Here is a 14,859-nt window from a genome sequence, read left to right on the forward strand (position 1 = left end):
AAATTCAAATTTGAGAAGGCATAGCTCAGTATCTGCTGGAGTTCACCGCTGGATCACACAGCTGATACACAAACAAAGCTTCTAAATATAACTCAACCACTACCATGAGAAATTCATCTTTATTTCTCCTTAATAAACTGCAAATGTCTGTGCTACAAAAAGTATCTTCAAAAGTGAGCAAAGTCCCAGCTGATACAGCATCATTCTCTAGGAGGCTCACTCTGTCTCTTTGGTCACAGGCCTACCTGAGTATTCTTGACTAACTCACAGAGCCGAGGTCACACAACAGAGATCCAGAGAAATGCAAGTCCTCAGCATGCATCTCCACGCAGACAGGCAGACAATTCCATGTGCTGATGTACTTAGAACAGGGTCTAGTGAGTGCTAAATTCTATCAAGTTGTCCCCTGAGAAACTGGTAATTGCTCTTGACTGATGCAAGGAAGCCTTTTGGGTTTAATCTTATATCAGTACATTCTCAATTAATGGCTAGACTTTATAAGTTATTTGTATAAGGCTGCATTACTAAGTAGGACTAAAATTGTTTCAAAGTGTAAAAAAACCCAGAAAAGTATAAGAAAACATGTTTATTACAGAATATTAGAAAAATGACCCAAGTGACTGCTTTAAATAAACAAAACCCATACCACTATAGATGAGAAAACCCGGCAGCATCAGACATTTCAGCTGGAGAGGCATATCTGTTCCTGGTGAATCACTTCTGGAAAGTTCCCAAATATCTGAGTCCAAAGTGAATGTATGAATTGGCTTGACATGATTCAAAACGTAAACTATAAATATAAGGGCAGTTGGAGCAATGGCGGTATTAGTTTATAATAGTCAATCCAGGACAATAGCTAGAGAGCTGTTCATATGTGTCCTGTCTGTGTGTACATACACACAATCAAAATCAGGTCAAAACCTAGGGAGTGGCATGTGCCCATACATCTGAAGACCCTGAAGAATGCCACTCAAAGGATGTATAACATCCAGTACACATCTGTCTCAAGAACAGCACATTTCCAAAATTATGCACTTCTTTACAGGTAAACATTGGAGTATTAACCACTACAGACGCCACAGGGTGACTGCAAACCACACTGTGCTCACAGGCACCTGCTGTATCGGAGGCATCCATTTTAATCCTGGGGCTTTAAGAACATCTTCTTTGTTTTAATGGGTTTTATATTTCCATTTTCATCTTCTTCGTAATTGGCTCGGTCCCTCTTCTTGGCAAACTTTTTTCCAATTGTTCCCACCAAAGTCTCATATCTGTTAGGATGATACACAGCACAAATTTAATTTCAAATAAAAAAGTAGGAATCAAGGCTTGCCAAAAACATCAAGCCAAATAAAACAAGAAAACAAAATTTATGATAAAAAGAAATTGCCTGAGTTAAAAATCCATGCAACCGAGTAAGGATGATTAAATTCTCTGCTGGTTTTGTTTCTGCATCCCCCATACAAACTGAGAAGTATGTTTACAGTCACTGGAGCTACCAGTGGCCCTGAGCCCTCACGGCCAGCACACTCCAGCGTGAAGCCACTGGGTCATTAGGAACGGGCAGCGTGCACATCTCCCCACTGTACACTGTGCAGTCAGAGCGCTGGGGAATGGGGCGACTCCCAGAGGACAGTTACCTTCTGGCCATTTCCTCATCTGACACATCGACCTCCACAGTCTCATCATCATCTTCTGCTGCTGCTGCTTTGTTCCTGGAATTCATCTGAAGCATTAACTTCTGAAAAAGACACCGTGCTGGCGTCAGGGAGGCCTGGTGTCAAAGCTGTCTTCTAACAGAGACACTTACGCACAGAACTGCTTGTGAGATTAGACGAAACTCAAGGGGGTCTGTGCAAAACTTCATGCCACAACCGCCAACGGCACCAGCGGGGAAACCTCAGAGTGCTGGCTCAGTGTCAGGTGAGCTGTTACTTGGATCACACAGCCTACCTGTCACTCATATTAAAGGGGGCACACGGCTGACAGTGAAGGGAAAGAAGTAAGAAAGCCGAAGGCTCCCACACTTCTGGGTGGACAGTGTGTCTCAGACACTGTCCCTGAGCGCTTGCCCACCCCCTTCTCTCACCGCCCTACTCATAACGTGATTTCTGACCGACTTTTACAGTGACGTCTTTCCAACCAAGGAGGCCTAGGAGCGCAGGCCAATGAGAAGGCCTTCACAAACACCTCATGGCCGACAAACCACTGCTGAGAGAACAGACTCTAGGGCAGAGTCCAGTGGCTGAGCATCTCTCACACCAAATTCTGAGGTGTTACACCTGAACGGTGACATTGAGGAGATACTCTGTGGGGCTTGCCCACCTAAACCCCACTCTCTCTAAACGCAGATTCATGAACCCCCAATGTTTCTTTTTGCCCCACAGTCTCCTGCCCATTTAAAACTTAAAGGAGGTTGGGACAGAAAAAAATGAATACCAAACCCAAACATTAGTGTGGACTCTGTATAAATAAAAAAATTGGATTATAAGTACATTCCACGTATATCTCCTCCATAAAAAATACTCCCCCCATCAACACTCCACCTTTAAATAAACTGCGGTGTGGGCTTAGGTGACTGTGGTTTTTCAGAGGCATCCAGAAAAGTGATTCTCATTGGGGACGTTCTACCCATCGGGGGCCAGATGACCATGCTCAGAGACACTTTTAATCCCAGCTGAGTTGGAGGAAGTCTGTGTGCTACTGGCATTTAGAGGGTGGAGGTCAGGTTTGGGGGGTAGCTTAGGTCACCCTTTAACATCCAGGACAGGCACCATGTAACCTAGCTGCTGTATCACCGCCTAGACTGAGGAGCCATGGCTAAAGGTTTCACACCACAGGTCTGCGTGGGTCAGTTCCCAGGAGGGTTCCCGACACAGGCACCAGAGTTCTTCCAACTGTGACAAAGTAAACTCCTGCTTGTCTGTGACACTGAGTCAGGAGATTAAACCAACAGCCACAAGGTGAACATCCATTTTTTCAAACAGACTTTCCAAAGGATTCACATTTAAAAAAAAAAAAAAGAAGAAAAAAACCAAAACAATCTATTTAACAGCTTGGATTAAAACCCGTCCATTACTAAGTGAAATGACACCATTTTTAAGCAGCATTTTTCCATTAAGAATGAGACATTTACAGAAGCCGGAAAATAACTCCTCATAACGGCAGCGAATGAATAGTCTTGCCGCTCCTGCGAAAGACTGAGTGGAAACTAACGCGGTGGCAGCATCAGGGACGGCACACCGCTATATTAAATTACCCACTCAATTCTTCCATAAAACCAGACTGCCACGCTGCAATTTCTTTAAGTAGCTATGGCAATATTTCAAGACTTGTTATTTTTCACATAATGAGAAGAAATGGTACCTGGTGGGGAGAGCCCGAAGCTCAATTATTGGCAGGGAAAAAATTCAATTGTAAAAAATTTTTAAATTTGAAGCAATTATATTTAATACCTCAACTTCGGGATTAAATCCTCTGAATGACATCCTTCCATAGAGAAGATCTTCACATAGTGAGAAGCTCTGCTCTTCTATGATGAAACTCCTGAGCAGGAGAAGAAACTCATATTAACAACCAAGCGCAGAAGCAGAGATCAAGCCTGAATGGAAATCCAGCTTCTGAGTATCAGAAGGAGCATGTAAGAGCACAGTGAGATCTTTAACCAGGGTGAGAAGTAAGAGCTGATCCAGCAGTCAGCAAAGGCACAGGGAGATAGATGAGGCATGGCTTCCTCCGATCTCTGTAAGAAATTACATCACACAAAGACCTCAGGGATTTCTGATAAACTTGAGCTTTCCGGAGCAGAAGCAGAGACCTGACTCATGTACAACCCCAAGTGCTCGTTAAATATTCTGGAGAGGAGGACAATTAAAACACAGGGCGGGAGGAAACAGCAGGTCTGAGCAGCTCTCACGGAAGGTGTGACTAGGTGGAGCTCTTGGCTAACTGGCCTTGATGGCTTAGCTTCAGCAGAGGAGGCGCTGGAGAAAGCTGGAAAGCTGGACCAGCAGGACTGGAAATGATGCTCCAGAACTAACTGCAGCCATGGAGAGGGCTTGGCAAGGGAAAGCACACACAGCATGGGCACAACCGCTCTGCGGAACAGACCCCAGGATGTCTGTCCTAAGAGAGATTCTTTAGTCACAGGTTCAAACCCCAAGAACAAGGCAAGCACATTCTCCAGCACAGGCCTGGCCTCGGACTCCTTCATGGGATCCTGCTCTACTTCTCATCAGTAACTACCCACTCCCCCAACACTCACAAACACGCACAGGTGTGCAGGGGCTGGGGAGTAGCTAGGACGGAAAGAGCCTCTGCTTTCGTGGGCGTGCTGGTACAGATATGGTGCCAGGAAAGAAAACCTTCAAAAGCACAGGTCATCCCAATCCAGGCCCCAGAGGGAGGAACCACACTCAATTAGCACTACCACAGCCAATAGACAAAACTGAACACAACTATTTCCACAATGAAATCATCGAACTCTGATAACTGTGAAGAAATGCCAAGTGAAGGAATGTCCCCATTGGGAGCAGAACAGAAGCCAGCCTTGCCTTTGCTTGAGTGGCAAACCCAAGTTCAGGACCACAGAGGGAGGTGGCTGGAACACGTGGGTCAGGATGGCAGAAAGACAAACGGAATCTGGGACCTGCTGTGAGGTCTCTGGGACTCTCAAGGTGAGCCCACAGCTAATGACAAGGCGCTCCTGGGAGGACAGCGCTCTGACGCAGCAGCTTTCTGCGGCCACTTGTAACGATTACCTCAAAGTCGGCAGCTTAAACTGCTGTAAACTTAGGCTCGCACAGCATCAATCCCGTGACAGACTCCAGATCATTCTGGAGACGAGGGCAAAGGCAAGGCTGGAGCAGGGCTGTAGTCCCCAGAGACAGTTATCTCTTGCCTTTCTGGGGGTGGGGGGCCACACCACTACAATCTTCGCCTCTGTGGTCAAAGCCTTCTTTCTCTTACAAGGTGTTATGGTTGGTCCTCCGAGGTCCATGTGACAGAGGCTTGGTCTCCAGCGAGGCCATGTGAGAATGACGGAGCCTTTAAGATGTGGGGCCTAGTGGGAAGTCACTAGGGGCGCCACGTTCAGAAAAAAAAACCCAAAAACCAAAACCAAAAAGTAGGTGGTTTCTGGAGTCAGCTCTCGTGTCTGGCTTCTATAGCCAGAGTCTGACCTGTGTCCCTGACTTCCTTGCCTCAAGCCACCACCTCTGATTTCACAAAGTCCTTCCACACCAGGCTCTTTACAGCCTAGCGGATACCAGCATCATGCCCTTGATGTTCCAGAATCGTGAGCTAGATACATCTCTCTCCTCCTTAGGCCACCAAGCCTCAGGCACTTCATTACAGCAATAAAAACCAGACTAGCATGTCAGAGAACACAATTTTTATTTAGAATTTACCCAAATAATCCAGGATTGTCTCGTACTTCAAGATCCTTAACTTAATCACAGCAGCAAAGCTTTTTTTTTTTTTTTTTTTTTTTTTTTGCCACAGGTTACTTGCTTGAGATATAGTCCTGGGTATACATTATTTGGGGCATTTCTAGCCTATTATATCTGGGAAGTAAAGTGTATCCTGTCATATACATTGAACAAACACGACAACATGCACAAAACAGGGGGATGCTTGAGTTCTGTCCAGTAGAGACAGTTCTGTCCAGTATCCCTGGGATACATAGACAACTGGCCCAAACTAGGAGGATGGCTAATTTAGTCAGGGCAAAGATGAGAAAATTCACCGTCACAGTGAGCTGACAGGCATGTCAGTCAGTTGTCTACTGGAACAAAATCCTACACTTGCTTAATGGAAACAACTACGCTCAGAGAACCAGCAATGTCACCCTCACACACAAACCACTAGACAAGCAAAGAGCAGGAAAACACAGTCCTCACTCACAGGAAATCAAGAGATGATGAAATTAGTTAAAAAAACAGTTCAAGAAGTTTAAGCGTTTTATAAACATGCCTGAGAATTTCAATCAAAATATGAAGGCTGCCAGGCGGTGGTGGTGCACGCCTTTAGTCCCAGTAGAGGCAGGTGGGTATCTGTGAGTTCAAGGCCAGCCTGATATACAAGAGCTAGTTCCAGAACAGGCTCCAAAGCTGAGAGAGAGAGAGAGAGAGAGAGAGAGAGAGAGAGAGAGAGAGAAATAAAAAAACCACCCAAATTTTAAGTGGAGACTGTAAGAAGTACCAGACAGGAATCCCACCATCATGGAAAACCTGCCACGGGCATGATGGGAATACCACGGCCCCAGTACTTGGAGGCTGAAGCAGGAGGGCTGAGTTTGAGAACAGCACGGGCTGCAAAGGAAAACCCTGCAACAAAGGCAGAGTTGCAGGCCTGGATCTATTAGAGAAAATGGATCTGAATTCCTTACTGAAAGTCTTCTGGATAAGAATACTTCAGAGCCCGGATCACTGCACTGGTGAAATATGACCAGCACTCCAGGAGAAACAAGGAAATACTATCAGTGTTACACAAACTGGAAAAGAGACGAGGTATGAGCACTTAGTAGCTGACCTATGACCCAAATCAAAGATATTATAGATGATGTACAGGCTACATTTTAATGAATATAGCCACAACTTATTAATAAAAATTATGAAACTGAACTAGAAAAAAATACAACTAAATGGGTCATATGTCTGAGCCAGGCACACTGGCACATGTCTATAATCCCAGCACTCAAGAGGCTCAGGCAGGAGGACTGAGAGTTCAAGACCTCTTGGTCTCCTGACACACACACAAAGAAAGATGGTTTTCATATTCAGAAATTAATGTAATTCTTGACATTTTAACAGAAAACAATAATCATACAATTTTCTTATTGAAAAACGAAAATATAACTTTCCCTTAGCCAGAAGGGAAAAAGAAACTACCCAGCTGAGGATGGGTATCTACCAAAACACATACCAGGCCATGCCTGGAAGGCACAAGTCAGTGCTTTCCTGAGACAGCTGCTCTTGTCACGTCTATTCAGTGTGGGTGGTGCTCACCTATCAAACAATGCAAGGAAAGGAAGCTGGAGCTCTGGGCCCCCTGTACTCTCCTGTTCACACTGTCCCTGGGCTCCTCATCTGTGCTAGCCCCTGCACACTCCTATGTATACCATCTTTCGAAAAATCTTCATCTTGATCAATACTTTGGGCCTATAAGAAGCACACAGAGTAAAAAAGTCACTTCTCATTGCTCTGGGGAATCTGGACTTTCTCTTCAAAGGAGAATACATCACTATCCCAAAGGACTAGAGAAAGTCAGAAAAATAAAAAAGAACATGGCTAACCAAACAAAAAATTAGCAGGGGGAAAAGGGAAAGACATATATGTACCTAAAAACTATAGTAAAACATTCAGCCATTCAACAAAAGTATAAGTAATAAACCATGCTGAAGTAAGAAAATAAACATGGAAAAATGGTGTAGAATAATCCTTCTGTATACTGTGAATATGTATTGCTCTCATGGGTTAATAAAAAGCTGACAGGCCAGGAGCTGGTGGGAAAGACAAACTGAGAATGATGGGAAGAAGGAGGGCAGAGTCAGAGGAGACACCAGTCAGCCCAAGCAAGTAGAATGTGTAGAAAATGAGGTATCAAACAATGAGTCATGTGGTAAATAATAGAAATATGGGTTAATTAAATGTAAGAGCTAGCTAGTAACAAGCCTGGGCTATTGGCTGTGCATTTATAAATAATATAAGCCTCTGTGTGGTAATCAGGAAGAGGTCCCTGGGACAGGAAAACTCTGCCTACACAAAAATGCCACATAACTTCCAGGATCTGGAGAACAGATGAGGTGACTCTACCACTCTCTAACTCAAGCCTCTTTTAAGTACCAGCCAGGTTTGGAAGAGGAAGAAAACCTGCCCCGGGTATTACCAGCTTCCGCCCCTCCAGGCAGGTGGCTCTGGGCTAACAAGCCTCTGAAGCTCCAGCTCTTCAACAGCAAAAGGGACACAGCGATAGGTACTCTTGGGTTTCTGGAAGTATTTACGAACTAAGGGAAATGAAATGCTTAGCCTAGGACAGACTACCAATGGAACAATGTTTATGACACAAACGGCATTCAGTGTAGTACTGGTTAAAACAAACAAACAAACAAACAAACAAACATCCCAACCTGCCAAAGGATTGTTACAGAAACGAAGCTGGTGAGGCCTAGCCGTATAGCCCACCTTCAGGCCTTTGTTTGCATCCACGCGGCACACACAGGCTAAGAGTCTTCAGAACAGGAAGCATTGCACTCCACAGGCCTTCCCAAACCACGGCTACAAACCCCGGCAAACCTACTCTTTCTCCTTGAACTCTGGCAAATCCAGGTACCAGTGCTCGTCGCTGATCATCTTCTTTTCCTCCTCTTCTAGCTGTTTCTTGGTTTCCGAGTCCAGGCCCCTTTGCATGAACTGTCAGAAGAAAACCAAGCAGTGTCAGAGCCCTTGCTCCTCCGTATCATGGGTGCCCAGGGCAGATAAGGAGCTCTGAGTATCAATGAACCTGGACTTGTTTTAGCTTTCTAGACTTCCTTGTGGTTCAAAGTACAGGGGTCCCGTCGCTGCCCCTTATGTTCTTGGTGTATTCCTTCCTGCCCTGTATCTTCCATTTCTCCTCAGCAGACGCTTTAAGGCACACAGACAGCCACACATGTCTACACGGGATAGAGAGGATGGAGCACTCTACGGCTGTGAATACAGTACAGCTAGGCTTAGGAAGAAGTTCAGTGTTGGCGCTACATCTCAGGACACACTCTAAAACTAGCAATTTCACTCTCTGCACGCCAAACTGAGGGCCCAGAGCAGATCCGGCAAAGTCCAGCCCTCAGGGTGGATCTCTACTGTCTATGGTTTCCTGGAACATAGCATGCTGATTTAGTTCTGGGCAGTAATGGCAGAGCTCAGTAGTGCACGAGTCCTCACTGGCCTACAAGCCTAGAATATTTACTATCTTGACCTTTACAGAGCGCACCAAGCCTATGTCCTAAGGTCCAGAAAAGAACCATACCACTAACAAATACCATATGCACCCAAACCGCCACCCTGGCAAACCTTCTACCCAATCCTTCTCTCCCACCAGAACTACCTTCATCCTAAATAGCTGCCCTAGATAGAGGAATTCAAGAATACTGACGGGCCTGGCAAGATGGATCAATGGGTAAAGGTGCTTGTTGCCGAGGCCGACAACCTGAGTTTGATCCTCAGGCCCACTTGGAAGGAGATATGACACTGGTTAGTTGTCTACAATGTGCCATGGCACACGTACACACAAAATAAATCTAATAAATTAAAAAAAAAAAGAAAAAAGGACCTGAGAGATGGTTCAGTGGATAAGAGTACTGGCTGCTCTTCGAGGGGACTCCTAGCACCTATAATGGGGCTCACAACCCTCTGTAACTCCATTTCAAGGGGACCTCACATCCTATTCTGGCATTCTTGGGCATCAGGCATACACACTGGCAAAACACCCTTATACATAAAATAATTAAAAATTTTTAATTAAAAAATACTGAAGTAAGTCAGGACTAAATGTCTGATGCTCCCACACTTGCCCTATGAGCTCTCCCTGACAGGCAGCCTGGCTGGGATTCCCTAGGCACCTCTGCTCCAATCCTTCTAGTATGCACTGCTCTGGCTGAGCATAATACTCCTGTCCCAGCACAAAGACCTCTGTCAATAGAGCTAAGGCAAACAGAACATGGGCAACGCTCTCCCACACACCTGTCACGTCCAGTTGGCTCTCGTTCCCTTGGGTGAGGGAACATAACTGCTTTAATTATTTTCAAGTCAAGAGGCAGATCTGCAGTGTTCACCCTGGCTGCTTAGCAAAGTCTCCCTTGTCTTTTTCCAAGAGCTGAGGCTACTCGGTGCTTCCCAGGTCCACTCCAATTCTCTGCAATCAGTGTGATGACAAACTGCTAAAACTGGTAGACTCACATTTTGCTCACATACAGGAAGAAGTACTTCCCAGACGACAACAGGGGCCACTTGCCCACCCTCTTTCCTTATCCGGCTCACCTCCAGCTGCGCTCCAACTCCATGATATCCAAAGCTAGCAGGGAACGCTTCCTCCTCGACCCTCACCACAGTACTCATCCACGCCTTGTTTCCTGGCCTTGGGAACCCCACTGTTCTCTAAGTTTGAGCCTCCAGCTCACCATAAGCAGTCGGGCCACACCTTTAAAAGGTTAGCGGAATGGCCCATCTTTAAGATGGTGGGACTTTGATAGCACCCATCAGAAACAGTCCTCTGGGTTCTGATCTTTTCCTGCATTGGCCATATGGAACAGGAGACTCTACTATGATGGGGGTAACGGGCCACCACTCCCAGAAAGCCACACCATCCTAGGGGTAGGCAAGAGAAGCTCGACAGTGTACTGTATGGTGTGGCTAAACTATACCATTTCACAGGGCAGCTCTGTTAAATACGTTTTTTATAATACTGTTGAGAGAGATGTCTCAGTGCCACCTGTGTGTTCAGTGACAGGTGGCAGAGACTAATCATTACAAATGTAGGCTCTGGAGCCGGATGACAGGTCTTTTTAGCTGCTACTTCTCCTGCAGACACTTCAGGTGTCATCAGAGATCAAGGCTGGGGCTACTTCAAAGTGACCATGTGAATTAAGAAGTCTATTATATATGAAACAAGAACAGAGTCAGAAGATAGGAAGGACTGTAATAAGTCCTAGTAGTATTACTTAGGTTTCAGGATTTAGCTTTCCCGTCTTAACTCATGTTCATTTCATTTGCCTTTCACCTCACTCTCCTTTTCAGACTGTAGTTAGATAGATTCAGGTTTCTGTTATTGTTGTCTTTTTGACATTTCGTGAAAGGGTCTCAGGTCTAGTCCAAGCTGGCCACAAACTTGTTAAGCAGCTGACAGTCCTGGGACTACAAATGTGACCCCCAAGTCACTACTGGTTCAAACTGGTTCAATTTCAAATTTAAAAATCATGAGCCTGGAACGTTGGCTCGGTGGCTAAGAGCCCTTCTGGCTCCTGCCGAGGCTCCAGTGCCCACACCCGGCAGCTTACAACTCCAGTTTCAGGGCCTCCAGCACTTCCTTCTGACCCTGCACGGACACCTGAACACACACAGTGTAGATTACAGACATACAGGCATACAAAAAGAATAAGCATAAACCTAAAACACTGATTTTGTTTAGAAGTTGACAGACAACTCATTTCACCCCTCCTGTACTCTTCTCCATCCCCAGCACAACGGCGACCTTCATCCAGAACACAGGACCTTTTAGCTGGTCTTCCTGACTGTAAGTTTATGTGTTTAACTATTATCTTTAACTATTATCCACAGTACAGTCAAAAGTAGCCTTGAAAGCTAACAACGCATGAGACTGTTCCCTGGTTTAACAGTTTGCTACCGCTTATGAGAATGGGGAACAAAAACTTCGGTCTGGCTCACAAAATTCCTTGGATGTCGTGATCACTAATTCTTCCAGACGTCCGAGCTACTTTTTGTTCTTGGAAATAAATGTTCGTGGTTTTCTATTCTCCCTCTCCGACTTCTGAACTTAACTTTCCCTAGTTTGGGACACTACCTGACATCCTCTCACGTTGTTCCTTCTTAAGGACCACTTCTCGCGAGATGCCTAAGTTCCCAGGCGGCCCTGACACTTCGGCAGTCAGCCCGGACATTTCTGGTTCTTAAGTTTGTGCAAGCTCCGTCCCTACCACGGATTTCGGGCTCCAGGAGAGTCTGCCTAAGCAGAATCTCACCCTCACCCTGGTTCCCAGTGCCCCGGCAGGATGAGCGAATGAATGGGAGCGCGCGCCGCGGCCATCCAGGGCCCATCAGGGGTCCAGTTTGTCCGTCGCCTCGGCCCGAGTCACTACGGGACATCTCGGAGTTCAGCCGCCCCGTCCGACACCCCGGCAACCCCCAAGCCCCGCACCTTCATACGCAGCAGGTTCTTGGATAACTTAGTCTTGCGTTCAGACGCCATGTTGGCGACACTTCCAGACGCTAGCCGCGCCACCGCGCTTGCGCATTGCCAAGCACAGAGCGTGACGTCGGACTGAACGTGCCCCGCCTCTCGCCACGTCGCCTCCCCTCGCCGCCGCCCTCTAGCCCCGCCCACATATCTGCCCCGCCCATATTAGACACACCCTGCTGTGTTGTCCCGCCCCTCCATCCGCTTTCGCCCCGCCCACGTGCCTAGTTCTAGCTTCTCTGCTCCTCCGGGAGCTCCTCTTTCTCCTAGGAGCTGTGGTAAGAGCTCAGGCTGCCGCGGGGGGGCGACTGCGGTGCAGGGTCCCAGTGTTTACCCCAGGAAGGCAAACGAAGTAGGATGCCGCTGGAGCTGTGGGCAGGGCCTCCCGGAGGCTGCTGCGACTCCAGGGGCCTCCCTAAGGGTCCTGGCTGATCAGCCGCCGAAGTTGCTGCCAGAGTTTAAAAGTTTTGGAAACACGACTGGTTTGCTCACTCAGTAGCTCGTTTTCTAGAACTCCCGGTAGCCCTTGAGTCGCTGGTGTCGCTGTTCTAGCCCAGTCACAGAGTGAAGGAGGTGGCCCCGAAGCCAGTGTTGAGAGTGAGGCTGCTGTGCCATTGCACCGCTGCACAGGAAACCACGGAAGATTAGTAATTGTACATACACCTGTTTGCCGTGCATCTTTGAGCTGGAAGGATTTCCCTCTTAAACAGGAAGAATAACAGGAACTAGCAAATGGGAAAGGCGACAAAGAATTTGTGAAGAGGCCAGGGATGATTGGTTTAGCGCTGGCAAGCCTGAGGACTTGAGTTGGACCCGTGGGATCCGCATGATAGAAGGACAGAAGTTGCCCTGACTTCACACATGCCCACACCTGAAAACAAATAAATGTAAATTACTAAAAACAAAGAACCTTGAGACCTATATTAAGGCAAACAATTATAGATGCATTAGCTTTAGAACCTTCCTATTTAATGCTCACTGTACCTCCTGAAGACATTTTTTTTTTCAGATCGTGCTCAGGGACCATACTTTGGAATGCACTTATGCACTTAATAATCGGTCAGCTGTTTGCATGCAGTGGATAGTATTTTTTTGAGCTGGCTCCTGAACCCTGTAGGAACACCAAGGAAACACATCATTGCTGTGTATTAAGCAACCTGCCGGAGAAGGTGGTAAAGCTGAGCTTCATAAAGCATTCCGGATATTAAAAGCCCTGAAGGTTTTTCTCAGTGGAGTAAATAAAGACATAATGTGTTAAGTGGTTACAGAAACACATTGACTCGTAACTGTGAGCGAGACATTGCAGAGTATCAAGTGGCTAAAAACACATTACCACCCCAGAGCTGGCTTTCTGTACGTTAAAAAGTGGTTAAGTACCACGGGAGAAAGAAAGCTACTGTGCGGAGTGACTTTTAGGGTCACTTTAAATTTAGTCGACGTTGGTCCTCTTCAGATGAAAGTGGGAAGACTTGAAAGTCAAGAACATGATGTTGTGTGAAGACTTGGAGGTGACGTATGCAAAGAGGAGAGCATAGCAGCTCCCCAAATGAGAACCAAGCTCTTGTCCCCGCGTTTACTGCCTGTTACCTTGTTACTGGCCAAACCCCCTGTGACCAGCTTAGGCCCCCTTCCATTGGTAGATTGAAGTCCTAACCCCATTGCATTAGAATGGGATTGTGTTTGGAGAGAAAGAGGCAATTAAGTTAAACGGAGTCCTTTTGGGTGAGCCCAAATCCAGTATGCCTGGTATGTTTTTGCTTTTGTTTTTGTTTTTGCTTTTCTTGAGGGCTAGAGATGAAAACCAGAGCCATAGCCCAGGCAAGTGCCCTAGGACTCAGCTACATCTCCAGCCTTGTCTTATAAGATAAAAACTGAGCACACCAGAGGTGTGTATGCTAAAAGAATGAGCATCTCTATGCCAAGGAAAGAACCCGCAGGAGAAACCAAAGCTACTACCACTTTGCTCATAACTGTAAGAAATAAAGGTAGCCCTCCAGCCAAATTTGTAGTGTTTTGTTATGATGGCCACAGCCCAACTGTAAATTACAGTTGCTACCGATAGCCTGCTGAGCAGAGATGACACAACAAGGGTATCTGAGCCCCTCTGGCCTGGAGAAGGCAAAATGTGTCCCAAGTGGAGGGACATTGAAACAGACAAGAAAAGAGTGGAATTAGCCCAAGGAAAGGACTCCCAGTCCTCCCCACGGCTGTGCTACCATGGCTGACTGCCACCCATTCCTCATCTTGTAAAACTGAAAACTCTGTACCAAGAAAACAAGAAGCCATTGCACATGCTATTCTACTTTCTTACTGTAACATGAGGGGGCCGGCTTGTTGGGGTTTCCGTCCCGCCCAGTACCCCACAACCGGCAAGCCCAAAGAAAATCACACACAGGACTCCACAAGATTATAAAGCTGATTGGCCCATTAGGTCAGGCTACTTATTAGCTCTTATAACTTATGTTACCCCATTATCCTTATCTACATTAGCCACACGGCTCAGTACCTTTCTCAGCTGGGCAGCTTACATCATTCCTCTCTGGTGGTCTGGGCAGAACTGGCTGAGGGAGCTTCCTGCTTTCCAGAATACTCCCAGGCTCTTTGCTCCACCCCTACTTCCTGTTTGGCTTTCCTGCCTATACTGCCTGCCTGGCCAATCAGTGTTTTATTAAAATATGATTGACAGAATACAGATAATTCTCCCACACCATCTTACTCCGAATTTGACTCCTTTGTGGGGGTGGGGGGCGATCTTGAAAGAAGTGCTGGACAACAGAGGTGAAGGAGTGTCTTCGTCTCTCATTTACCTCCGGGAAACTATAGGGCATCTGAATTAACTCTTGAAGGATGAGTAGATTTGGGTTAAGAAGAGGAAACCTTGGTAGATATAATAGCATGTGTCCAACCAGC

At 46.4% G+C, this 14,859-nt stretch overlaps 1 protein-coding gene across 1 annotated transcript; it reads right to left on the reverse strand.

The window, feature by feature from the left end:
* Positions 1-571: 571 nt before the first annotated feature.
* Positions 572-12,065, reverse strand: Mphosph6 (M-phase phosphoprotein 6). The gene is made up of 5 exons (XM_048437367.3): positions 11,911-12,065; positions 8,299-8,411; positions 3,456-3,546; positions 1,641-1,741; positions 572-1,271 (listed from the first exon to the last, which is right to left on the reverse strand). Exons 1-5 carry the CDS (start codon positions 11,959-11,961, stop codon positions 1,139-1,141), a joined length of 489 nt encoding a protein of 162 aa, XP_048293324.1. The 5' UTR covers positions 11,962-12,065; the 3' UTR covers positions 572-1,138.
* Between the last annotated feature and the right edge of the window lie 2,794 nt (positions 12,066-14,859).

This window comes from Myodes glareolus, chromosome 22 (assembly GCF_982192425.1).
Source record: "Myodes glareolus chromosome 22, mMyoGla1.1, whole genome shotgun sequence".
Taxonomy (NCBI): domain Eukaryota; kingdom Metazoa; phylum Chordata; class Mammalia; order Rodentia; family Cricetidae; genus Myodes; species Myodes glareolus.

Excerpts from the sequence above, each read along its gene's own strand:
- Mphosph6 (XM_048437367.3), bottom strand. The coding sequence starts at position 11,961 with ATGGCGTCTGAACGCAAGACTAAGTTATCCAAGAACCTGCTGCGTATG. Across the intron at positions 3,547-8,298 it reads CCAGAGTTCAAGGAGAAAGA|GAGTTTCATCATAGAAGAGC; the intron begins GTAGGTTTGCCG and ends TCTCCTGCTCAG. Across the intron at positions 1,272-1,640 it reads GATGAGGAAATGGCCAGAAG|ATATGAGACTTTGGTGGGAA; the intron begins GTAACTGTCCTC and ends TCATCCTAACAG.